At 41.5% G+C, this 27985-nt stretch overlaps 1 protein-coding gene across 1 annotated transcript; it reads left to right on the top strand.

Moving 5' to 3' along the window:
* Positions 1-21949: 21949 nt before the first annotated feature.
* On the top strand, positions 21950-22892 carry LOC141578740 (vomeronasal type-1 receptor 4-like). The gene is given in 2 exon segments (XM_074371204.1): positions 21950-22484; positions 22487-22892. Coding segments are annotated over 2 exon segments (906 nt in total). The 3' UTR covers positions 22858-22892.
* The last annotated feature ends 5093 nt before the right edge of the window (positions 22893-27985 follow it).

The following is a 27985-nucleotide window of genomic DNA, read 5'->3' on the forward strand; positions in this document are numbered from 1 at the left end:
TGAACACTTTCAGCTTTTTTATCTGAAGCTTTTGATTTCTCCGTCAAGACTGAATGAGAACCTTGCTGGATGGAGTGTTCTTCATTGACGTTTCCCCCTTTCATCACTTTAAAAATATGTCGTGCCGCTCCCTTCTGGCCTGTAGAGTTTCTGCTGAAAAATCAGCTGATAACCTTATGGGAGTTCCCTCATATGCTATTTTGCTTTTCTCTTGCTAATTTTAATATTTTCTCCTTATCCTTAATTGTTGTCAGTTTGATGACTATGTGCCTTGGTGTGTTCCTCTTTGGGTTGATTCTGTGTGGTATGCTCTGCGCTTCCAGGACTTGGGTGGCTGTTTCCTTTCCCAGGTTCGAAGTTTTCAGTGATTATCTCTCCAAAAATTTTCTCAGGTCCTTTCTCTCTTCTCTTTCTGGGACCCCTATCATGCAAATATTAGTAGGCTTCATGTTGTCCCAGAGTTATCTTAAACTATTCTCATTTCTTTTCATTCTTTTTTCTTTTTTGTGTTCTGAAGTGGTGATTTCCACTAATCTGTCTTCTAGCTCGATTCATTCTTCTGCCTCATTTAGTCTATTCTTGGTTCCTTCTAGTGTGTTGTTCATTTTGGTGATTTTATTCTTCAACTCTGTTTGGGTGTTCTTTATATTTTCCAACTCTTTGCTAACGACTTCACTCTGTGCATCTATACTCCTCTTGAGTTCTCTGAACATCTTGGCCATCATGACTTCAAACTCTTTCTCAGATAAATTGCCTATCTCCTCATCACTTATTTCTTCTTCTCGGATTTTATCTTGTGCCTTGACCTGGGAGATACTCCTTTGCCGCCTCATATCGTCTATCTTTCTATGTGTGTGTGGATTCCTGCCACAGGCTTTGGGATTATTGTTTTCTTATTTCTGGAATCTGCCCCTGGTAGATGAGGCTGGACTAGAGACTTATGTAGGGTTCCTGGCAGGAGGAGCCAGGGCCTGCCCACTGCTGGGCGGAGCTCGGTCCTGGACCTCTGGTGGGTAGGGCTGTGTCTAGAGGTCTTTGTGGCTCAGGAAGCCTGCTGATGGGTGGGGCTGTGCTCCCACCCTGTGTATTGTTTGGCCTGAGGCTTCCCTACAGGGTGTTGGGTGGGGCTTGATCTCAGTGCTAATGATCCAATCAAGGTGTCAGCCTCCAGGAAAGCTCCTGTAGATGAACACTCCCAGAATGTCCACCACCAGCTTTTGTGTCCCCTGGGTGAGCCGCAGCCGTCCCCCACGTCCCCAGGAGACCCTCCAAATCCAGCACGCAGGCCTGGCCCAGGTTCCTGTGAAATCACTGCCTCTGCCCTTGGACCTGGTGACCACGAGTTTCCATGTACATTGCCCAAGTGAATGGAATCACCGTTTCCCCCAGTCCCGTGAGGCTTCCCGCACCACGTCCCACTGGCCTTCAAAACCAGATGTCCTGGGGTCTCTTTCTCTTCCCAATGCTGGAACCTGAGCTGGGGAGCCTGACGTGGGGCTCAGAGCTCCCACTCCTGTGGGAGGGCCTCTGCGACTTAACTATTCTTCAGTTTGTGGGTCACCCACCTGGGGGTATGGGGCCCAATTATATCACAAGTGTGCCCCTCTGACTATCCTGTTGTGGTTCCCTCTTATGTTACCAGTTGCAGAAGATCTTTTTTGCTAGGTTCCAGTCATTTTTTTGATGGTTGTTTATCATTCAGTTGTGGTTTCATTGTAGTTGCCAGAAGAGGCAAGCCTCTGGTTCTACCACTCCACCGTCTTGACTGGAAAATCTGTCCTTTCTTTTTTTTATTTTAGTTTTACTTTTTTGTTTGTTTGTTTGAGGGGAGACAGCTAGGTTTATTTGCTTATTTTTTAAAAAGAGTTACCAGGGATTGAACCCAGGACCTCATGCCTGCTAAGCACGCACTCTGCTACTAAGCTATACCCTCCCCCCTTGTCCTTCCTTTCGTCAGTGCGGTGTGTCATGCTGGTTGGTCTATGTTGATCCATCCTTATGTCCCTGGGATGAACCTAACTTGATCATAGTGTATGATCTTTTTTATACACTGTTGTTGGATTCTATCTGCTAAAATTTTGTTGAGGATATTTGCATCTATATTCATCAGAGATATTGGCATTTAATTTTCTTTTTTGGTAGTGTCTTTGTCTGATTTTGGTATCAGGGTGATGGTGGCTTCATAAAGTGAATTTGGAGTGTTCCCTCCTCTTCAGTCTTTTGGAAGAGTTTGAGAAAGATTGGTATAAGTTCTTCTTTGTATATTTGGTAAAGTGCCCAGTGAAGCCATTTGGTCCTGGACTTTGGTTTGCAGAGAGATTTTTTTTATTGCTGATTGTATTTCACTTCTAGTGATTGGTCTGTTCAGATTATCTACCTCTTCTTGATTCAGTTTTTGTGGACTGCACATTTCTAGAAACATCTATTTCTTCTAGGTTGTCCAGTTTGTTGCCATATAGTTGTTCATATCACTCTTATGTTTTTGTTTGGGGATTTTTTTTTTTTTTTTTTTGGTATTTCTATGGTGTTGGTGTAATTTCTCCACTTTCTTTCTTATTTTGTTTATCTGTGTGCTCTCTTTTCTTCTTGGTGAGCCTGGCTAGCAGTTTGTAGATGGTATTTACTCTTTGAAAAACTCAGCTTTTTGTTTGATTTTTTCTTTTTTTTTTTTTAATCTCTATTTTATTGATTTCCTCCCTGACCATTATTATTTCTTTCCTTCTACTGAGTTTGAGTTTTGTTTGGTTTTTTTTTTTTCTCTAATTCTTTGAGATGGTTGGTTAGGTTGTTTATTTGAGATTGTTCTTATTTTTTGAGGAAGGCCTGTATCACTGTGAACTTCCCTCTTAGGACTGCTTTTACAGCATCCCATAGATTTTGTGTGGTTGTGTTTTCATTTTCATTAGTCTCGAGGTATTTTTTAAATTTCTTCTTTGAGTTCACTGTTGACCCATTGATTTTAGTAGCATATTGTTTTAGTCTCATTGCAGTCTTTTTGTTTTTTTTCTTGTTTTCCTTTTTGTGGTTGATTTCTAGTTTCATGCAACTGTGGTCAGAGAAGATGCTTTAAATAACTTCTATCCTCTTAAATTTGTTGGAGCTTGTTTTGTGTATGAGTATGTGGTCTATCCTAGAGGATGTTCCGTGTGCACTTTAAAAAATGTATATTGTGGGTTTATTTTTTATTGTAATGTCCTGAAAATGTCAATTAAGTCTAACTGTTCTATTGTGTCATTTAGTAGCCCCATTGCCTTATTGATTTTCTGTCTGGAAGAACTGCCCAATGTCAGTGGGGAGTCAAAGTCTCCTGCTATTATTGTGTCCCATGAATTTCTCCCTTTATGCCTGTTAGTTTTGTATATTTAGGTGCTCTTATGTTGTGTGTATAGATGTTAATGAGCATAATATCCTCTTCTTGTGTTGCTCCTTTGATCATTATATAGTGTCCTTCTTTATCTTTCTTTACAGCCTTTGTTTAAAGTCTATTTTGTCTGATATGTATTGCTACCCTCCCTTTCTTGTCATTTCCGTTTGCATGGAATATCTTTTCACCTCCTCTCACCTTTCACCTATGTGCGTCCGTCACCCAAAAGTGGATCTTCCATAGGCAGCATGTTGTAGGCTCTTGTTTCATTATCCAGTCTGCCACTGTATGTCTTTTGATTGGATGATTGGAGCATTTAGTCACTGACACTGACAGTAATTATGCACAGGTGTGTGTTTATTGCCGTTTTAAGCCTTGTTTTCCAGTTGTTTTTGTATTTCTCCTTTGTTCTTTTCTTTTTGTCTTTTTCCTTCTGTGGTTTGATAATTTTCTTTTGTTTTAACTTGATTTCTTTTGGGGTTGTGTAACTCTATTGTATGCTTTTGATTTGTGGTTACCCTGTTTTTCAAGTATGCGAACCCATTGCCAGATGTGTTTGCTGGTAATCGTATACGCTCCAACACATCCTAAAAAGAGTGAAAACAATCTATGTTCTCTCACTCCACTCCCCCACGTTGTACGATTCTGATGTCCTCTTTTACATCCTCACGTTTATTCTTTTGCTCTTCATTGTACTTATCTCATTTCCAATTGTGATTTTGTCTTTTCTGTAGGTTCCCGCTTCTTTTCTATTTGGAGAAGACTTTTCAATATCTCCCTCAGGATGGGTTACTATTACTGTATTCTTTAAGTTTTTGCTTGTCTGAGCAATTCTCTATTCCTCCTTCTATTCTAAAAGACAGTATTCCTGGGTAGAATATCCTAAGTTGTAGGTTTTTCTGTTTCAGAATTTTGAATGTATCTTGCCACTCCCTTCTGGCCAGGAACGTTTCTGGGATGTGTTGGGCCCCTCCTTCTGCAGGTGCCAGCAGTGGAGATTTCTATGGTTGACCCAGGCTGTTCGGCACAGATTCCCAGCCTCAGCCCACACCGCACTCGAGGCCCCTGAGGCTGCCTCTGCAGTCAACCCCAGTCCACTCCCCAAGTCCATCCTCTGAAGCCGAGCTCCAGCACCCAGTCCCACCCCACAGCCACTGTCTCTCATCTCGCTAGAGACTGCATGGTCCCTCTGTGCCAGCTTTTCTATGCTCTGCCTTCCAAGCGGCTGCTGCTTCATCCTCCAAGCCTCTGGTGCTCCCTTTCTGTCCCAGCTGACCTCCCACTGGAGAGGGGACATCCCAGGGTGAAGTCACGTCTCCTACTTTGCTGCTCCCTCCCCAGGGGACAGGTCTCTCCCTTATTCCTTTTCCCTTTTTTCTTCTCCTACCTGGGTTGTTGAAGATTTCCCTTGTGTTTCCAATTGTATGAGCTATTTTGTCATATTTCTGTAGGAATTCTATGAGAATTGTTCCACATGTAGGTGTATTTTAGCTTATTCATGGGAGAGCGTGGCTTCTGTGTCCATCTACTCCACCATCTTGAAGCTCCTCCTCCCCGTGGCTTATTTATAAGTGGAAGTTTGTACTTTTTGACATTTATACTTTGTATCGAATTTTTACATAAAAATCCAATAAATTTAGAAGGTCAATTTAATAGTGTTTCTGTATTGGGTGCTTTGAAAGTCAACCTATGAAATTATCAGCTCAAAAAGGATAAATACCATTATTGAAGAAGGTACTTCTCCCCTTGACCAGCGCAGCTGTCTGAAAGAAATCTCCTTTCTTCAGGGATGTCTGAAGTGCTTCCCCAAGTTTCATCTCCATGTGGGTGTGGCTAATGCCTGACATGCATTAGCTCACGAGCCAATATTGGTCCAGATAAACATTACTCCAAGGTGGGTGGATATTTTAGTTTATAGGTGAAGATAAGAACCTTAGGAATGGAGGTCTTTTCCATATGACTATGTGTCTTTACTTCACTCACATTACTCCAGCATTCTAGAGTGCTACACAGAAGTGCATTTCAACAGATGGTTTCACCTTTAAACCTGGATTTTCTTTACATAGTTTAGTAAATCTGATGGATGGATGAGTGAAGTAATATAAAGGAAGGAGTAAAGGCTGCCCTCTTAGCACTTACCCTTCAAAGGTTTAGTGCTCATCATTGAAAAACAGAAACTTGGGTCTTAATTTTCTATTTGACCTGTCTGCTTTTCTGTCTTTGTTTTTCCTTTTGCCTTCTTTTAGGAAGCCTGGTGTTTTTATTATTCCATTCTAAAAAATTTATAGGATTAAGATATAACTGTATTCATTGATATTTGTAGACATTCTATCATGGATTCCCAAGGTATTATAGTTTATATCATCAAAGGGTATACAAATAACAATTGTTGGTAAAAAAGTAAAGAAAAGGGAACCTCTTGTAAACTGTTGGCAGGGATGTAAATTGGTGCAGCCACTAAGGATTAAAACAGTATGGAGTTTCCTCAAAAAACTAAAAATAGACCTACCATATGATCCAGAAATTCCGCTCCCGGATATATATTGGAGGAAAAAAAAACACTAATCCAAAAAGATACATGGACCCCAATGTTTATAGCAGCATTGTTTATAATAGGCAACACATGGAAGCAATCCAAGGGGTCATTAACAGATAATTGGGTTAAGATATGTGAGAGAGAGATGGATATATATAGATATATCCATGCTTAATGAAAAGTTTTTGGAAAACTTAAAGTAATAATAATTAAAATTAATATATATCGATTAAATGTGGGCATTAGCTGAATTCTGGCACACAAAAATTTCATGTTCGCTGAGTAACAGTTGATTTCTCCTATGAGTATAGAGCAGAACCACTTTGGGAATTTTAAGAATATAAAATATTTAGTTCATGTCCTAGTGCTGTTCGAAATGTCCATCACTAGTACAGTATTGAGCATTTGCAATGTGGCTAGTGCACAGGTGGAAATAATGATTTGGATATAGAAAATTAAATATAAAATATATTACTAAAATCAATTATACTTCTTATTATTTTATGAAATGGGTCTGCAAGAAATATTAAAACGATACACGTGGCTCAAATTGTGTTTTGGGGGGCAGGACTGGTCAAGGACATGTCCGATTAAAGTTGAATATACATAAGTATGTGAGGATCTTCGTTAAATGCAGATCCTGATGCTATAACGCTGCGCTTTTCTGAGGCTCTGAATTTTCCAAGTGACCAACCATTAAGGAAGCAATGACTGATTCAAATTACAACTTAACAGTTTTATTTGTGACACAGTTTAGGAGACATAAAGGGAAGGTGGATAAGCACATCTCAGCTATAAACACAGGTCAGGGTATGAAACCAGAGCGGCCAGACCCCTGAGCTCAGGCTCACTGGAATGCGCACGTTCTCGCTCCCCCTCCCTCTAGCCCCTGTGTCTGTTGCAATGGGTCGCATCGTCCACGGTGGCTGTGCTGGCTGTGCTTCTGTAGTATTCCAGACAGCAGTGTCCATTCTGAAAAATACAAATCATTTTCTTCTGATTCCACGCAAACTTGTATTTGAGATGGTGTAGCCTGTCCCAGACACTTTTTTCCTTGACAGCTCCTCTTCCATTGTGGGAAAGTTGAACATCTTCCAATTAACCAAGCCCTAAGGGAGCCCAGTCAAGTAACTGACCTTTGGTCCAGAGGATTTTTTTCTGAGGCTCTTGTGGCTCAGTCTATATGGTCACATGGGGACAGGCACTTCTGCGCACCCATCCTCATCATACTGTTATTTGGAGAAGCTGCCAATACACACAGTTGTTCTTCTCCAATTTACCTGCCCCTCTGAGCACCAGGTCCTACGTCTCAGTTGCGGCAAGATCCCAACACAGCTCTACTCATGTCCTTGGGAAACCCTTCCTCTATCTTGACTGTCAGAGCTAACTCATCTCATCTCAGCATTCCTAGCATTATGTCTTTGTATTTTTTACAACTCCAGAGAATGAAAAGGCCTTGGAATTCAATTACCTATTCAACAACGGGAAATAAGGAACTCATTTCCAAAAATGAAAAAAGAAGACAAGAAAAACTTTATTATTTCAACACTATTCTGCAATAAGTAAAATATTTTCAGTCATTCAAAATATGTATTTAATGTCTATATTTTGACAGAATCTGTGTAAATCTGTATAATCTTGAGAACAACCAACACTCATGGACTTTTTTTCCCATATATATTACTTGAGAGAAAAAAATCTTTAATCAAGTATCAAATAACTTAATGTAAAGAGAACACCCACTATGCATATGAAGTATTCATTCTAATTATAATCATTCATCTGTATATAAAATTTCACCTTTTCAGGGGACAGAGAAGTTTCCCCAGGAAAAATTCTGATTAAGGGGAGAGGTGGAATCAGGGAAGCAGAAGTGAATGGGGTATTTGTGCCTTTGCAGTAGAAGTGGAGAGTGTGTCTGTATTGTGGGTTTGTTGATTGACTTATTTCTTCTCACAGTGGGTATGAGCTCAGATGCTGACACAGCCAACAACCACCTCATCATTTCTGATGACCTGACCATGTGGGTATTTCAAACAGAAAAAGAAGGAGCTTGCTCAGTAACTCAGTCATTCTATCTGTGTCCTGCACTCCGTCCCCATCACCTCTGGCTGTCATTACTTGGAAGGCAGACACAGGGACAAGCTAAGAAAGATGTAGGTGTTTGCAAAGAATCTGTTCATTCACAACAGACAATTCTACCATATTCAGAACGCGGCTTCTGGACCGTGAGTGAGAGAAATAGAGAGTTTTTCTCAGCCAGCACTACGCCTTTTACTAATCTCTCAGTTAGCACCCCCCTCACCATTAAACCACGTAGTGGTTTTCCTGGATGTGAACACTGCAATTATTTTCTCTTGTGGCATTAGTGATGGATCCCATATTTTTACATTCAGTAAAATTTCTGCTGCACAGCCACTATGTCCAATTTTTGTGCCTGCAAATCTGATTAAGGACAATTCCTGAGGATCTGTCCTGCAGTGAATAGAGGCATCGCCAGTCCTCCAGTGAGACCTGGGCAAGGCAAGTAGACCTCTGACCACAGGAATTTTTATAGAAAATCCCTGAGCGCTCATAGCTGCAGCTAAAAATTTTCTGCTTGTGCACGTATGGTACCATAGTACAGCAGATTAGCATAAAACCTTTCATGAATCATGAACACAGATTAACTATAATAATTAGGGACAGTTACATTTCCAGTATTAACTACTGGCATGGTTGTTCACTTTGGACTTGTTTATTTTTCTCTTCTAATTGATATGTTCTGAACTTTCAGACCAATTTCCAAATTTTTTTTCTGTAAGATTAACTTAGTGTGTAAGGGAGGTTATCAGCTAAATAAAAAATTTGGATGCGACCCAACAGATTTTCTAAATGTTGAGGAAACAAGACATATATAAACAGTAAAAAAAAAAAAAAAAAAAGTGTGTATGTGTTCAGTTTTACTCAACAACTGGAAAACCCACTTTCAAGTGCATGTTACACATTCATTAGAAAGGAAAATGTGGGACATATTGTGTGTTTACAAGATACAATAGTTACAGCACTGTTTACAGTAGCCAAGACATGGAAGCAACCCAAATGCCCATCAATAGATGATTTGGATAAAGATGGGGGGTGTATGTGTGTATGTATGTGAATATATCTATCTATCTACATATATGTGTGTGGAGAGAGAGAGAGGAATACTACTCAGCCATAAAAAAGAATAAAATTCTGCTATTTGTAGCAACATGTATAGAAATAGAGTGTTATCCTCAGTGAAATAAATCAAAGAAAGACAAGTACTGTGTGGTATTACATAAATGTGGAATCTAAAAAGAATATAAAAGAATGTATATGCAAAATAAAGACTCACAGACATAGAAAACAAACTTGTGGTTACCAAGAGGGAGAGGGAAGCAGAGAAGGGGAAATTAGGCATTTAGGATTAAGAGATACAAACCACAATGTATAAAAAAGATAAGCAACAAGGATATATTTTACAGCATAGGGAGACAGCCATTATCTTGTAATAACTTTTCAGTGTAATCTGAAAAAGTACTGAATCACTATGCTGTATACCTGAAACTAATATTTTAAATCAATTGTACTTCAAAAAAAATCAACATTATATCTATCCTTTGATAGATCTTACACATGCATACTAGATATGAAGGCAAAGACCTATGTGTTCTTTGTCTTCATGTGCCTTACATGTTGAAGAAAAGAAAAAGCTTAGATTTACAAATGTCAGTCACTATATATAAAAATAGATTCTTTTTTAAGTTTGTGCTGTATAGCACAGGAAACTATGTTCAATATCTTGTAATAACCTTTAATGGAAAAAATATGAAAACAAATATATGTATGCATATGCATGACTGGGACACTGTGCTGTACACGAGAGATTGACACATTATTGACTGTACTTCAATAAAAAATAAAAAGCAATTTACCAAAAAAAAAAAAAAGGAAAGAAAAAGCTTTAATCAGATAACCACAGGATTTACTGTAAATGGAATTCCTACTATAAATAAGAGGCATGTGTTACTAGAAAACATATAAAGCATGATGTAACCCAACCAGGAAGTCCATGGTTGTGTTACAGCAAAGTGTGTTACAGCTCAGTATTACAGCACCCTGGATCCTGGCAAGAGACGAAGCAGCACTTGAAGGGTTGGAGAACTCAAGTTTATTATGCCAGCCAGCCCAGAGGAATTAACACTCCAAGCTCTGGACCCTGTCTGTGGGTTTACACAGACTTTTATAGGCTACCAGTCTAGACTGCAACATTTTGCAACATCATATGCAAATCAGGTATTAGAAATGGGCCAATCAGGAGTTGATAGAAATGGACCAATCAGGAGTGACAGAAATGGACCAATCAGTAGTGAGCTTTGGGAACCACTAGAATCTTAGGGGTAAGTTCCCTTCTAGAAGCAAGCCGTTTTATAGAAGCAAAAAGTGAGATAATGCCACTGGGCCAGGGAACCAGATGGCATCAGTGGAAAAGTAGTGGCCCTGCCTGGGGGTCCTGCTAGTCTTTTCATGGGGCTTCCCACCTCAGTAGTATCCAGGAAATGTTTAGGTTTTGGAAATTAGAACAGAATTAAATAAGCTACATTGAAGAGCTCTTCGGGCCTTTGCAGTAGAAGTGATGAGTGAGGCAATAGTCTATTCTGGGGCTGAACTACTGAGTCTCTGACACAGCCCATGAATTTCTCATTTCTGATGACTCAAGAAGACTTTGATACCAGCCTACCAAAGAGAAGCAAAAAGCACCTGCCAGGAGATGCAGCACACAGTTTACACCCTGGGGTTCACTTGGCTCACTGCTGGCAGCTATTATCGGTGGGTGGACCTTGGAGAGAGAAAAGAATGTAATCAGGGTGTTCACAAAGAATCTTACACAAGGAGTGACACGCCTAGCATCTTCAGAGCTTGGATTCTGGACACTAAGCTTGAGACTAGGAATACGCATCAGCCAGCTCTGCCCCTCGGGCTGACAGCCGGGTGAATTCCCAGCTGCGTCACACGGAGGTTTTCTGGGGTATGGATTTTGAAAATACGTTCCTTTGTGCTGTTAGCAATGGATGCTCTGTCTTTACATGTGCCACGGTTCCTTCTCTTGAGCCACTTTGCCCTTTCAAGTCCAAAGATTGCAAATCAAGGACCCCTAAGCACAGACGTCTGTTACCTTAGCTTTGGGGGCAGCTAAGGGTTTGACGCAGAGTTCCTTTAATGCCTGGAGCCAAATTTCAAAATTCTCTCCTACTCTTTGCTGATAGATCTCTCCTGGGGAGCTCTCTCAAGGCTCAGTCGGGATGTTTATAAATCTGCTTAGGCTCCCCTGCCTTGTCACAGATATGCATGGTCAGTCAGAAGTGAAAGCAGAGGGTCCTCTCGTGTTACAGCTCAGTTGTGACAGCAACCTGGATGGGGCGAGAGACCAAGCAGCACTCAGAGTGTTGGAGAACTCACGTTTATTACACCAGCAGGCCCAGAAGAGTTAGCACTCCAAGTTCTGGACCCCATCTGTAGGTTTACACAGGCCTTTATAGGCTGCCAGTTTTACACTTTGCAACATCATATGCAACTAAAGTATAACAGAAGTTGACCAACCAGGAACAAGCTTTGTAGAAATAGACCAATCAGGAGTGAGAGAAATAACCAATCAGGAGTGAGAGTAATAACCAATCAGGAGGGAAGGAAATAACCAATCAGAAGTGAGCTCAGGGAACCAATAGAATTTTAGGGGTAAGTAAGCCGTCTCAGAGGCCAAAAGTGGGCCAGGGAACCGGATGGTTCCCGCTCGAGAGCAGTGGCCCTGCCTGGGGGTCCTGCCTGTCTTTTTAGGGGGCTTCCCGCCTCACTCTCAGGTCTGTGGAGGTCACACATCAGTACCGGGGACGGGCGCTGACCGGCTCAGTCCCTGGCACCTGGAAGCTTTTCCAAGCCCTCGTTTCCCCGCGCGCCGCCTTTCGCAGCCGCCTTCTTACCAGAATTTTCAATCTACCTGAGGTTCGCCTTGTTACTTCAATTAGTGTATTTGTCTTTAAATGCTCTCAACAACAGCCCCACCCCGCAGGAAGCTGCTTCAGGGGAGGAAGGTGAAACGCAGGCAGCCCTGAGCCGGTCCTCCTGGAGGCACTAAGCAGGTGAAGACACTGAGCCGCAATTCTTTAAGAACGGCGTTCGGTTGCTCCCCGCGGGTGACGGGTAGGCGTTCTGCCTTCACAGCAGCTGCCACGAGGGCCATGGAGGTTGGTGGGGGTAAGTTAAAATGCCACAGCTCCCTGTCACCAAAACTAAGCAGTTTCTTTCTTTAGTGAGTGTTCCCCTGGCTGTTAACGTGTTTCTGTAGATCCTAGAGTTAAACCAGTACGACTTCTGATGCACTTGCTGGTTTAATTGTTGCTTCAGTAGAGAGAATTGTTCCCGTTCCCTACTCTGCAACTTTCAGTGACATCGCTCCTCTCATCAGTGTTACAGAATTCTCAAGGCCCTCTCTGTTCTCCGCGTGGCTTTGCCCTAAGTCACGTCTACAGGTTCAGGAATGTTTCATCCCAGGGCGAATAATCCAGGACGAGAGGTGGGGGAAAGCTGGCTGCCCAGTAAGAGGCTGGGCTGAATGGTACACAGGAGGCAAGCCGTAACCTTGCCGAGGAGCCATGTGGACTTCAGGGATAATCGGTATTTTGATGTGGGAATGGTGGCTTCAAGATGAGGTATTTCCCAGATGAGGAAGACCTCGGGCCAAAATAGCAAGAATTTAAAGGCATAGCTATAAAGAACGTTGCTGTTAATAGCGGGGTGTTTTATCTTTTTAAATTAATTCTTATTTTGTGGTTGGCTTTATTCCTTGGATAACTATGTAAGTTTAAAAAGCTAAAGCTCCAAACGTTCTTAGAAACAATGAAAGGATTTAGTAAATTTAAAATATGTGCAGTAAAAAAAAAAAATTTAAGTCATGAGAAGACCAGAATTCTGATCAAATGATGATGCCCAGTGTTCTGGAAAGATGAAAAAGGTTTGAGGAACACGCCCAACTGGAAACACAGTAAAGGGAGCAGCTTCTGGTGTCCCGTTAACGCCTGATTGCCACTTAGAGTCTGAACTACGGTTTTCTTCGGGGAATGCACAGAACTTTTTCTGTCAGCTGTTTGAGTACCAATTAGGACCTTTTTTTATAATTTCCAAAAGTTGTTCTTAGTCACCTGATTAGGAAGATGATGATTGCACTGGGGATAAAATGTGCTGCTCACTGGAGACGCCCCAGGCTCTCCACGCAGACAGCGCCCCGATACTGCAGAAGGTGTGGTCATGGCATCTCTGCGGGGAGAGCAGGTCCCGGGACCACGTCCCTTTGTATATGGACTCAAGAGCCTCTGACCCATCCTGATTGGCATTTCCCTGCACAGCGCTCTGTAGCAAAGACCGGTCAGTCAGGTGAGTGCTTCCTAGTACCAGGGCAAAAAGCAGGACGGAAGGGGTCTCCAGCAGAAGAGGATCCTGGCGCTGTGGTTGTGGGCTGACTTTGGGCAGGATGCACGCTGGCCCTGCCTCACTCCGAGCATCCACACCCGTGCTCTAGAGAGTGGAAGTTTGATTTAGGGAGAACGGAGTGGGGTTTCTAGTGGGGTCATATGAGCATATACTGGGCAAAAATTCAAGTAAGATTTTTTTTGCCAGTAAAGAAGGTTCTAGGGGATTCACTGAAGTTACCATGAAACCGAGCACCCTGTACTGCCAGTAAATTTGCTAGTAATTATAATTCAAAGGAGAGAGCAGAATAAAGTGTCTGTTTCTTCCTGCTGTTGTTGGAGATGCAGAGTAGCACTGAGTATCAGTCAGGAAGGAGGTTACTTCTTGTCCTCACCTCGTGGTCAAGATATGAGGAACAGAGAGGATAAAGGAGTCAAAAAACAAACCAAAAAGCATGGGTTTCATTTTGAGATGAAGTGAATCGGTTGTGGTGACTGGAGATGCCTGTCAGGTGTTTGTGAGCAGGTACAATCCAGTGGGCTGGAGGCAGAGAAAGGAACACCTGAAGTGAGGGGAAGAGGGGAATTTCTGGAACAGGGAAGGGTGTGAACTGCTGCAATGAAACAAACATGTGCGTCTTGTTTTTTCAAGGAAAAATGCATCCAGCTGGATCTAGTGAGAACAGAGAGAAAGAAGAGTCCTGAGATGGAAACAGCCATTGGGGGCTCGACTGTGAACGTTATCACCCTCCCTCGCATTCCTGCCAGTAGTAAGTAGCGAAATTTTTTTTTTTGTTTTCTAAAAACAAGCTCTTAGTTCTGCTGATCTTTTCTGTTGCTTTTCTGGTCTCCAGTTCATTTACTTCTGCTCTGATCTCTGTCATTCCTTTCCTTCTGCACACTTTAGGCTGTTTTTCCTCAGTTCCTTGAGGTATGAAGTTAGGTTGTTTACTGATCTTTTTCTTTGTTTCTTTACAGAAAATGTTAATTTGTATTTTAAACTGTAGGGGAAAAAAATATCCAAACTTCTCATTATCAGTAAATGGAAACAAAGCACGAAGCACAGGGTTATGTTCATATCCACAGGAACTTGTCTGGAAATAAGTAACAATATTGTGCTTTTTTTCCAGAATTTTTTCCCGAAACCTATTTAGTTCACCTTGAGAAATGTTTTCTATCGTTCTAACTTGTATTTTGTTGAAAATCTATGTAAGAAATGCTTTGTTGTTGAAAAAATCATAGAGTAAGTTTACTATATGAACGGTTTTGCTGTGCTGATCCGGCCATCAGGTCCGTGCTGGTGGTAGACCTCCAGTACTCTTCTGCCTTGCAAAACTAATCTAAATACCCTTCAGATAACAATTCCTCACCGCCCCCCTGCCCTGCCCCACCCCCACCCCCAGCCGCTGGTACCTGTCGGTGTCGCGATACCATGTACACACACACACTGTCTGCAGAGAGAGCCGATGGCTACTCTGAGGCTTTGTTAAGTTGCACGGTCTTATATAAGCAAAGAAGAACGACAAGGGAAATGGTTAACAGGCAGCATCTGGCTCAGGGTCAGAAGACCCTTTATGTTTTGGTAAATCATGTTCGTGTTGGCACCAGCAGCCTTACAGCTTATCAGGGCGGAACGTGTGAGACACGGCTGCTTCACAACATTCTTCTTGGCCTCAGGCGGCTGTGCCTGTCTTGGGTCACCCCCCTCTGGGGGTCTCACCCGTCCTCGGCTACCCAGCCTTCTCACCTCTGAGCTGCAGCTTTTCATAACTTGTTTACCATTCCGGCCCAAGGCTCGCTCCTTGGTTCCCACAGTTGGGGGCCTACAGTGTCCACCGTTCTACTTCGTTTTTCTCTGAAATTGGCAGCTTTACATATCACGTGTGTAGGGAGCTCTAAAGTATCTCTTGTCTGGGAATGGCTTGTGTCACTTGCATATCATGCCCAGTGTCCATCCTTCTTGTTTCCTGTGAAAGGAGTTCACTTTAAACACCGGACGTCATTCCCTTGTGAGTGTGTCTCCTACTTTCCTTACCTGTTCATCTGAAGGCCGACACTTGGGTTGTTTCTGCCTCTTCACCGTTGAACATGAATTTGCGAAATTTTTCCAAGTCTTTTGCTTTTGATTATTTTGCATATGTGCCTAAACTTGTTCATATGGCAGTTGTATTTTCAATTTCTTGAGTATCTGCTGTGCTGTGTTCCATGGTGGCTGCCTCACTTTGTAAGCTTAGCCGCAGTACACGAGGATTTGAATCCCTCCGTGGCTTCATCAACAGTTGCTTTCTGGGTTTTAGTTCAATGTGGTTTTTTTAATAGTAGCTATGCTGACGTGCTGAAGATGACACTTCATTTGGGTTTTGATTTGCATTTCTCCAAATATGAGTGATTTTAAGCACATTTTCACATTCTGGTTGGCCATTTATATATCACCTTTAAAGAAATGTCTATTTAACATCTTTGTGGATATGTTAATCAGGTTGTTTTTTGTTAAGTTGTAGGAGTTCTTTATGTATTTTACATTATTTTTTTGGATTGAATCTTGGATTTTATTTATTATTACTATTATTGTTATCATTTAGTGTTTTTTTATTGAAGTACAGTCAGTTACAATGTGTCCATTTCTGGCGTACAGCACAATGTCCCAGCCATGCATATACATATGTATATTCGTTTTCACATTCTTTTTCATTAAAAGTTATTATAAGATATTGAATATAGTTCCCTGTGCTGTACAAAAGAAGTTTGGGAGTTTTATCTATTTTTATATATACTGGCTAACATTTGCAAATCTCAAACTCCCAAATTTATCCCTTCCCACCCCGTTTCCCCCAGTAACCATAAAATTGTTTATTAAGTCTGCGAGTCTGTTTCTGTTTTGTAGATGAGTTCATTAGTGCCCTCTTTTTCCCTTTTTTTAGATTCCACATATGAGTGATATCATACGGTGTTTGTCTTTCTCTGTCTGACTGACTTCGCTTAGAATGACGACCTCCAGGTCCATCCATGTTGCTGCCAGTGGCGTTACTGCATTCTTTTCTGTGGCTGATACGCACTAGTTTTACAGCAGATCTCTGGGACTTACTCACTTGTATAACTGGAACTTTGCATCCATTGAACACCCACTCCCTGGTTCCCCTGCCCCTTAACTTCCACAACCAGCATTCTACTCTCTGCTCCTCTGAATTGGACAGTTTAGAGAGTGCATGATTCTACTTACATACGGTATTTGTCCTTTGGTGACTGGCTTAGTTCATTTAGCAAAATGTCCTCAAGGCTCATCATGTTAGCACATAATAGGATTGCCTTATTTTAGGGCTAAAAAATATTCCATTGCATGTATATACCACATTTTTCTTGGTCCATTCATCTGTCAATGGGCACTTGTGTTGCTTCCACTTCTTGGCTGTTGTGAGCAACGGTGCAGTGAACACAGGAGTGCAGATACCTCTTTGAGACCCGTCATTTTGGATGTATACCCAAAGGTGAGATTGCTGGACCATATGATAGCTCTATTTCTAACTTTTGAGGAAACCCCATACTGCTTTCCATAGTGTCTGCACCCTTCCACATCCCCAGCAACCGTGCAGAAGGGTTCCAGCTTCGCTACAACCCTGCCCACGCCTGTTTTCTTCCTTTTTCACTAATTGCTATCCTGACAGTGTGCGTTGGCATATCGTGCTGGCTTCGAGCTGCATTTCCCTAGTGGTTAGTGCTAGAGTGTCTCTTCGTGGGCCTCTTGGCCATCTGCACGTCATCTTTGGGTAAACGGCTAGTCAAGTCCTTTGCCCATTAAAAAAAAAAAATTGAGGTTTTTTTTTTATACTAAATTGTCTGAGTCCTTTATATGTTTTGGGTATTACCCCCTCATCAGATACATTGTTTGAAAATACCTTCTCCCATTATGAAGGCCGCCTTTTCAGTTTGTTGGTGGTTCCCTTCGCTGCGCAAACACTTATAGTCTGATGTAGTCCCGCTTGTCTTTTTTCGCTTGTCTGTGCTTTTGGTGTCATTTTTCAAGAAATCACTGCCAAGACCAACATCTGGAAATATTTTCCCTATGCTTTCTTTCAGGAGCTTTACAATTTCAGGACTTATGTTTAAGTCTTTAATACATTTTAATTTTTTTTTTTTCTGATATGGTGTAAGGCAAATAGACTGCTACCTTAAAAAGAAAGGGGGAAAAAAAATCTAAAACATACAGCTCTGGGCTTGGGGCAGAGAGCTAACAGATGAGCCTGAAGGGCCTTGAGGAAGCTTTCAACAGAGCTTTCAGTGGAAGCTTAAATGCATGTTAGGAACCTTATCAGAGGGTGGAGGGGAAGAATCACTTGCTGTATATGGTGGAAAGTTTAGCAGGATGGTTGCCTGAAGTCGCGTGTAAAGCAGAAAATGCACATTATGAATTTGAAGCTGAGGATATTTCTGGTAGAATAAAGATGTAACCTCGGTTTCTTCTGCTTGTAATGAGAGGTTAGGACAGAAACATGAGCTAAATGATAAACTGTTAAGTCTCTGAGAATTCTAGAGGAATTATGACGATCAGGATAGGCTTTTTTGACCATAGAGGGTACCCATGAGAAGGCTTTAGGGAAAGATCAAATCAGGGGTGTGACTGTGAAAGTCCTTCCTGAATCTTCAGAGCGAGCTCAGGGCAGGCCACGGGCCCTCTGAAGCAGCAGCAGGTGTGTTAAGCATCCCAGGGACACACCTGCCGTTTCAAGTCTTCTGTTTAAGCCTACAACCCTCTTTTCTAATCTTGAGGACTGCTGTCCCACAGCAGCCTCAGCGAGGAGAGAGGCGCTTATCTCTAAGATGTGTGGACACGGCTTTTGTGTAATATAATGGCTTATAAACGGGTACACCAGTAACCCACAAGGCTGAAAAAAAAATCAACAGATGCAATATGGAATGAAGGAGGATTTTATACCCCAAGGTTCTGTGAGCGGGTACCTAAGAGCAACTGAGCTGCAAACAAGGAGAAGGTTCATGCAAAAGGAAGGTGATTTGGGGCAGATCTGCGGATCTGCGGCAGGCTTGACTTCAGAACTGCCGTGCCGGCATGAGTCCTGCGTCCTCCCGGCCCAGCCTCTCTTCTCTGAGTGGGAGTGTCTGCTTTGGGTAGCCCGTCCCTGCCTTACTGCCTTATGCTGAGTGTTGGAGATGGGGGGTGGGATTAACTATCCTCCAGCCGATTGGTCCTTGGAGAAGGAGGCTCTGAATCCAACAGCCTCATCCTCACCTGGACCTGATGAATCCTACATTTAAATCTTAAGTATATTTTGAGTCAATTGTTGTATTTGGTGCAGCGCGGGTGTCTACCTTCTTTCCTTTGTATGTGGATATCCAGCTGGTACGGCGTTATTGTGGAAGAGACTGTTTCACCGCTGAGAAGGCCTGGGACCCTCGCTGAATCCACTTGCTTATATGCGGGAGGGTGTATTCTGGGCCCTCTCATCTTCCCCGTTGTCCGGCTTCGTGACAGCACCACACTGTTTGGATAAGTAATTTTTTACAGTAAGTTTTGAAATCAGGGAGTGTGAGGTCTCCAGTTTTGTTCTTTTTGAAGACTGTTTTGAGTATTTATGAGTCACTTGAAATTCCTTACAGGTTTTATGTATGTTCCTATTTCTGCAAAAAATATTGATGGGATTTTGAAAGGATTTCACTGAGTCTGTACATCGCTTGAGTAGTGCTGACATCTCAACAACACTGTCTTCCAGTCCATCAGCACAGCATGTCTTTCCATGTATTTAATTCTCTAATGTTTTTCATCAGTGTTTTCTGGTTTTCAGTGTATTAAGCCTTTTACTTCTTGTTTAGGTTTATTCCTCAGTGTCTCATTCTTTTTGATGGTCTTATAAATGGAAATCTTTTCTTAATTTCCTGTATAGATTGTTTAACCAAAATCTTTAAAAAGTTTTATTGCTTCATTAATTTATAAAAGGCATCTGGCTATTTCAAGTCCCCCTGTGTTATAGATCCAGGATTCCAAAGCCTAGAGAAGGCCAGCATCCCCATTTTCCTTTCTCTTCCTTTCCTTGCATTCTGCCTCCCCTGGCTGAGGCTCTGCACGTCAGCAGGAAAAACCAGGTCGCTCCGATCCTTGCTGGGGAGCAGGGAAGACTCAACTGCCAAAGATCTTTCTATTTTCTTAATGTAGGCATTTATCACCCTAAACTTTCCACTTAGAACAACTTTTGCTGAATTCCGCAACTTTTCGTGTGTTCTGACTGCATTTACGTTTGCCTCAAGATATTTTTTGATTTTCCTTTTGATTTATCGTTTGCCCCATTGGTTATCCAGGAGTGTGATGTTTGATTTGCACACATGTATGAATTCTCCAGCTTTCCCGTTGCTGATTGCTAATCTCCCATCATTGTGGTCAGAAATGATACTCGATAGCAATCCTGTAAGTCTTGTTACAATCATGTAAATCTGTTAGGTCTGCTTTGGGACCTGACACAGGATCTCCCCTGGTGAATGTTCAGTATTTGGTGCCCAAGAAGAATGTGTACTCTGCTGCTGTTGGGTGGCATGATCAGGATATGTCTGCCAAGTCCAGTTGGTCTAAATGCAGCTCAAGATCAAGGTTTCCTTACTGATTTTCTGTCTGAACTGATCTGTCTGTAATTGAAAGAAGCAGTAGTGCTCATATTTTTATGTAAGTTGACGGGAAAGGGCCCTTCTATCCTTGTTTTATTTTAACCTGAGGCAGCAGGTGGAGAGAGGAAAAATTAGTGCTAGAACACAGAATACTGCAAGTGGCAGAATACAGCTGATCTGCGCCTTCCATGTAAATACACGTTACTATTCTCTCTCCATACCCCTGGCAGGGGCAGCTAATCCACACAAAGAAAGATACGGCACCGGCCAGAACGATAATTTCTACCATCACTCAGAGAGAGGAAACTCTTCCAGCCGTTGATAAACGATTAACATGAAGCCTACCTTCGTTTTCCGCACTAGCCTTATGAACTGTGTTCTGTTTTAACGCAACATTCACTGTTTAAGTGAGAAAACAGACACACGGAGCAGTAAAAATCCCCCAGGTGAGACTAAGCAAGTAAGTGAGCGAGCCTGACACGAAATCAGAGCAAATGAGAAGGGTGGTTGCGTCACAAAACAAGAGCTTTCTGAGTGCAGAGGATGGAATCTTATTCTGCTCATCAACCCCTAACCCAAGGCCCTACTGTTACTCCCAGATCACACAGAAGGGAGCAAGGTCATCAGAGGTCAGTGTGGGTTCTACCCTCCAGCCCCGTCAGTCACCGTGAATGTGTGGGGTGACCCTAAAGCTAGTGAGGAGCCATCGAGCCTGCTGCTCTCTGTGTCACCTACAGAGTGGTTTCCTATGGTGGGCCCGGCGTTCCGGAAGAACAAAAATTTGGTAATTCTGGGCTATTTTTAATTTTTTAAATTACTACTTTCGATATAAACTCTGGGCTTTAAATTTTTTTATTTCAAAATTTATTATTTTAATATAATTTACCTTTCCCTTCTCCACCTGATAATGGCTTCTGAATAATATGGTAATAATTAAAATAATTACCTTTGGAAGACTTCACACGTTTTACCACAATAAGCGAATTCTTGTGTTGTATGACACAGAACCTTCTTTTTCATTCCTATAATGTGCTGCCCATTTGTGCTACAGTTGGTTTTGAGCTCAAGCACCTAGTTTTGTTCTTATTTATAAAATCCGGAACCAAGTAACGAGTCAGACAAAACACAGACGCTCAAAAACTAATGGATAGGTAAAGCAATTTTCTATGCATTGGGTCTAATGATTGAGGTGTTTTATTTTATTAGCTTGATTGAGGTTTAGTTGACTAATAAAGTTCACATATCAAAGTTGTAAAACATGATGTTTATGTTTGCATGTGAACTGAGACAAGCTGGAGACCACTTTGAAAAATCTCTCAATTAACTGACTTCTCAACAAGTTAACATCTGTGGAATTATTAATAATTACAATTACTTCGCCACTAGGGGTTTTTTTTTTATAATGAATAGAATATCTGAGGACATTTTAGACATTCGCATATTCAAAGGGTGACCGATTTTATGGTAGGTTTTCTGTTTACTGTCACTCTAATGTTCAATGTTGAGAGTTCTCAAAAGTTTAAAATTTATTCTCCTAAATTTTAATTAGTTTGATAACCTTATAATTTGTGTATTATTTTGAATTTCCGTTTCACTTTCTTAATGTGTTATAATGGCAGGAAGAATAATAATGAACTATAAAGATGATATGGTGTATTCTTTGTCTCCTTTTATTTATTTACAAAGTACGTATTTATTTAACACCCGTGATGTGTCACCCGTATTTCTGACCAAGACAGGCACAGTCCCTAACATTTTTCTGAGGAGTCAGAACATGAAAGTAAAAAGAAATTAGTACAAAGTAATAATGGTAAAATGTGATTGGCATCAGTGACATGTTCTCCAAGTTAAGCCCCTCCTGTGGAATGTGACAGTGCCTCCCTCTTCAGGAAAAGAAAAGGCCCAGGGTCCTTGTTTGAGGGCCTGTCCCTAAGAAGAGTCCTCGTGCCTGCGCTGGGCCACTCTGAAGCCCTGTTGATGTCTTTTCAGAACGATGAACCAAGACCCACAGGGGAAGTGACTCTGAAAACCATATTTCTGTTACAGATTGCGGTTGGGGCTCTGGCCAACGGCATCCTCTTTTTCCATAGCGTCTCCCCAGTCTTGCTTGGACGAAAGCTAAGGCCCACACACACGATTCTCATCCACATGGCTGTGGCCAACTCCCTGGTTCTTCTTTCCACTGGAATTCCCCACACAATGGCAACTTTCATCTCAAGGCAATTCCTACCCAGTCTTGGGCGTAAACTTGTGCATTACGTCCACCAAACGGCTCACAGAATCACCCTGCACTCCACCTGCGTCCTGAGTGCCTACTGGCTTATCGCTCTCATCCCCCGGAGAGCGGAGTGGACGATGCCCAGAGGAAGCGCCCCCAGAGTCACTGGCTCTTCCTGTTACATCTGCTGGATATTTAGTGTCTTGATTAGTATATGTGTCCCTGAGAAAATCACTAGCCTACAGGACATGCACAGCTATGTGGACACGCAAGGCAGGTGGTTCTGCTCAACGTCGATCCTGACACAGGCTTTGTCTTCTTGTGGCCAATCTCTGATGCCATGTTCATTAGCTTCGTGGTCTGGTGCGGTGGCTCCACGGTGCTCCTCCTGCTCAGACACCACCGGAGAGTGCAGCACAGCCACACCCCCAACAGGTATCACACATGCCCTCCGGAGACCAGAGCCGCCCACACCGTCCTGATGCTGACGGTCACTTTTGTCATCTTCCACGTGCTGGATTCTGTTTTCGCTTTTTATGTCATTGCTTTAGTGGACACTCATCTGTGGTTGATGCAAACCTCTCATATTTTGGCTTCATGTTTTCCTACTATTTCCCCCTTCCTGCTGATTCTTCAGGATCCTAGAGTTCTTCGCTCCTGCCCTTGAATTGCTGAAAATGACTGAGAATCTAAATACATGGAGTCAGCTACAATAATAGCCATAATTATACTGTTCAGTAGTTCTTCACTGAAAACCAGATTTTTGACACAAACCCATGATGATGATCTTTTTCACTTTTTAAACTGACATATAAAATTGTTTAAGGTGTACAGCGTGTGTTGTTTGACACATTTATATATTGCAATACGAGCGCCACCATCGCATTAGCTAGTAACTGTCACATTACATACATTGTTGAAATGGCAGGGCTTCCTTCTTTCTCCTGGCTGAATAATATTCATATATACGTGCGTATATGCCGCTCTTCTTTATCCATTCATCTGTTGATGGATATTTAGTTTCCACATTTTGCCTGTTGTGAATAATACTGCAGTTAACATGGAGTGCAGGTAACTGTTCGGCCTCCTGTGTTATATATACACCCGGTAATGGACTACTGGATCATATGGTGGTTCTATTTTTTAATCTGGGGGGAACCTCCATATTGTTTTGGATAGTGCTAGACCAATAATGTTCCCACCAACGGTGTATGAGGGTTCCCTTTACCCCACACCCTCACCAACCCTGATCTCTTGTCTTTATGACGGCCATTCTGACAGAGTACATCGCTGTGGTTTTGATTTGTGTTTCCCTAATTAGTGATGTTGAGCATTTTTCACAGGCACCTGTTGGCTACTTGGTTGTCTTCTTCGGGGAAAACGTCTATTCAGCTCCTCTGTCCATTTTTTTATTCAAATTGTGGGGATTTTGTTATTGAGTTGCGTGAATTCTATTTATTTTGGCTATTAGCCCCTTATTTGATACATGGTTTACAAATATTTTCTCCCTTTCTGTAAGTTGCCTTTTCATATTGTTTCCTTGGCTGTTACAGCTTTTAAGTTTGACATGGTCCCTCTTGTTGAGTTTTGCGTCTGTTGCGTTTGGTGTCATGTTCAAAACCTCATTGCCAAGACCAGTGTTGAGCTTCTCCCCTGTTTTCTTCTAGGAGTTTTGTGGTCTCGGGTCTTACGCTTAAGGCTTTAATCATTTTTAGTTCGTTGTTGTGATTAGTGTAAGATAAGGGTCCGGTTTCATTCTTCTGCACGTTTGTCCAGTTTTCCAGCATCATTTGTCGGAGAGGCTGTCCTTTCCTCAGTGAGTGTTCTTGGCTCCCTTGTCAAATATTACCTGACCATGTGCGTGTGATTTTATTCACAGGCCCTGTACGCTGCACGGTTGGTCAGTGTGTCTGCGTTTTGGCAGCACCATGCTGCCAACGTTCCTGTTGCTTTCGGGCCATCAGATCAGGAGCTGTGAGGCTTCTGCCTTTGTTCTCCTTTCTCATGATTGCTTTGACCGTTTGATGTCTTTTGTGTTCCATACAAATTTTAGGAATGTTTTTTCTATTTCTGTGACAGATGCCATTGAAATGCTTTTACCTTTTTTTTTTAATTGAAGTTTAGTTTCCAATGTTGTGGCAATTTCTGGTGGACAGCACAATGTTTCAGTCATCCATATACATGCGTACATTCCCTTTCACGTCCTTTTTCTTTATAGGCAACTACAGGATACTGAATATAGTTCCATGTGCGATACGGTATGAACTTGTTGTTTATAGATTTTATATGTATGTTAGTATTGGCAAGTCTCAAACTCCCTATTATCCCTTCACACCCCCTTCCCCACCTGGTTACCGTAAGTTTGGTTTCTGTGTCTGTGAGTCTGTTTCTGCTTTGTAAATAAGTTCACATGTCTTTTTCTTAGATTCTACATAGAAGTGATATCATATGATATTTTTCTTTCTCTTTCTGTCTTACTTCACTTGGATGGACCTGGAGATTGTCATTCTATGTTGCTGCAAATGGCATTATTGTATTCTTTTTTATCACTGAGTAGTATTCCATTGTATAACTATACCACAGCTTCTTTATCCAGTCATCTGTCCATGGACATTTAGGTTGCTTCTATGTCTTGGCTGCTGTAAATAGTGCTGCTATGAACACTGGGGTGCATGTGTCTTTTCAAATTAGAGTTCCCTCCAGTTATAATGCCCAGGAGTGGGATTGCTGGATCATATGGTAAGTCTATTTTTAGTCTTTTGAGGAACCTCCATACTGTTTTCCACAGTGGCTGCACCAAACTGCATCCCCACCAGCAGTGAAGGAGGGGTCCCTTGTCTCCACATCCCCTCCAGGATTTATCACTTGTGGACATTTTAATAATGACCATTCTGACTGGAGTGAGGTGATACCTGACTGCAGTTTTGATTTGCATTTCTCTGATAATTAGTGATACTGAGCATTTTTTCATGTGCCTGTTGGCCATTTGTGTGTCTTCATTGGACAATTGCTTGTTTATGTCTTCTGCCCACTTTTGGATTGGGTTGTTTGTGTTTTTGTTATTAAATTGTAAGAGCTGTTTGTAGATTCTGGAGATTAAGCCTTTGTCAGTCTCATCATTTGCAAGTATTTTCTCCCAGTCCGTGGGTTGTGTTTTTGTTTTGTCTACGGTTTCCTTTGCTGTGATGCCATTGAAGTTTTGATAAGGATTATGTTGAATTTCTAGATGAGTTCAGGCAATATGGACACTTTAACAACATTCTCCAGTCCATGAACATGAGACATTTTTTCACTTACCCATGTCTTCTTACATCAAGTTCTTATAATTCTCATTGTATAGATCTTTAATTCCCTTAGGTAAATGTAGTCCCAAGTATTTCATTATTTTTGATGCTATCGTGGATAGGATAGTTTGCTTTTCAGACATTTCGGTGTTAGTGTGTAGAAATGCAGACGTGACTAATGCTATATACTGATTTTTGCATCCTGCAACTTTACTGAATTTGTTGATTAGTACTAACAGTTTTTTCGCTGAGTCTTTAGGATTTTCTCTGTATGAAATTCTGTCCTGCCTAATTGTTCCAGCTGGGACTTTGATGAATAAGAGTGGTGAGGTAGGCCCGTGCCCACCTCAGCCATGCCCATGCACTGGCCAGGAGCCCCGTATGGCTGGACTCCTGCTCCAGGCTCCCTTACCCGCCCCACCCCCACCAGTATTTGCTTGAAGTTCTGCCCTCAGCAAACATTAGGCCCCCAGCACTCTGTTTATCATGCCCAGTGCCTCGATGGCCAACTGGTCAGTGAAGCCCTTGGGAGAGCAATATAGTTGACCCACAAGTTGGACTAGTGCCGTTTTTGTCATCTGGTGAATTTCTGAGTCTGGTTATTGGGTAACCTTGGAGCTGCACAGACAGAAACTAGCTCTCGTCACCCAACTAGCACTGGACACAAATTTCTTTCTCATAATTCAGCCAAGTCCTCATCATGCAGTGATGTGAGTCACAAACTTGACCCTCACCCCCACAAAACACCTGGTCCATCAGAGAAAGACAAAACACACAACTGGTTGACCCCCTTGGGTGCTCACACCCACCTAGTACCAGATCTGAAGTCCCCACACATAACAAGAAAATGTCAATGTCACACAAAGATCAGAGGCCTACACCCAAATGTCACCTCCCCACGTCTGGTCAACGTGTGTGTGCGCACACACATACACACACACACACACACACACACACACACAGAATGGAATACCACTCTGCCACAAAAAAGAACAAAACTTTGCCATTTGCAGCAACGTGGATGGACTTAGAGGGCTAAGTGAGATAAGTCTGACAGAGAAAGATAAATTTTATATGACATCACATATATGTGGACTCTGAAAATACATGACAAACTAGTGAATATAACAAAATAGAAGCAGACTCACAGATATTGAGAACAAAGGTGACCAGTGGGGAGGCGAGGAGGGACAATATAGAGGTAGGGGAGTGGAGGTACAAACTACGGGTGTAAGACAGGCTCAAGCATGTATTGTCCAACACGGGGAATGTAGCCAATATTTTGTAATAACTGTAAATGGAAGGTTACCCTTAAAGATTGTACAAAAATTTTTAATTAAAATATTAATTAAGAAATGAATAATTTTCAATGGACACAATAATTGCAAAGAAATCACTTCTATCATGCTCATTTAAAGAAAACTTGCTAATGCCATTTGACTATATTCAAATCTTTAATTAGTTTTAATAGTTTGAAAACATTTTCTCCCATCCACTGAACATGACATTAAACAGTAGGACTGATCTTTTTTTTTTTCTTCAAGTCAGCACTTCTCAAGTGTTGGTATAATAGCAAAGAGGATTATCCAAAATTATCTGAAAAGAATGTAAAATGCTTTTCTCCTTACTAGCTACATAATTACGCAGCTTGAAATTATCCATCAACTTCGACCAAAATAAAATACCACATTATTTTAAACGTGAAGTCGATAGGAGGACCCAGATGTCTTCTGTTAGCCATATTTAAAGAGATACGTAAAAGGGCAAAACAATGGCATCTCCTCTAATATTTTAATTTTTTTTAATTGAAGTGTAATCAGTTTCCAGTGTTGTGTCAGCTTCTGGTGCACAGCATCATGTTTCAGCCATACACATACATACGTGTATCCCTTTTCATAGTCTTTTTCATTATAGGCTATTACAAGGTGTTGAATAGAGTTCCCTGTGCTGCACAGAAGGACCTTGTTGTTTATCTATTTTATATGTAGTAGTTAGTATCTGCAAATCCCAAACTCCTAGTTTATCCCTCCCCTCCCCTTCCTCCCCTGGGAACCATAAGTTTACTTCCTAAGTCTATGAGGCTTTTTTTAAAAAATAGTTATTTCACATGAAATATCTTATTTTTTTAATTTTATTTATTTATTTTTAACATTTTTTATTGATTTATAATCATTTTACAACTTTGTGTCAAATATTTGTTAAAATATAATGGGTTTTAAATTGTTACAGACATACATAGCTTTTGAAATACTTCTCAGATTTAATTTCAGTATGGTAAATATGGATAATGGTGAGACAGAAACAGAAGGTCTTCGGGCTTCTCAGTTGCTTTTTAAGAAGATCAAGTCTTCCCGAGACAAAGTTTAAGAACCATTATTTTAGGGAAAAATGCAGAAAATTTGAACTGTTATACAATGATCATGTTATTTATAATTCTTGTGTCTTTACTGAGATATAATTGACACAATATTAGTCACAGGTGTCCAGCATAACAATTCGGTTTGTGCGTAT

The sequence above is a fragment of the Camelus bactrianus genome, chromosome 9 (genome assembly GCF_048773025.1).
Source record: "Camelus bactrianus isolate YW-2024 breed Bactrian camel chromosome 9, ASM4877302v1, whole genome shotgun sequence".
Taxonomy (NCBI): Eukaryota; Metazoa; Chordata; class Mammalia; order Artiodactyla; family Camelidae; genus Camelus; species Camelus bactrianus.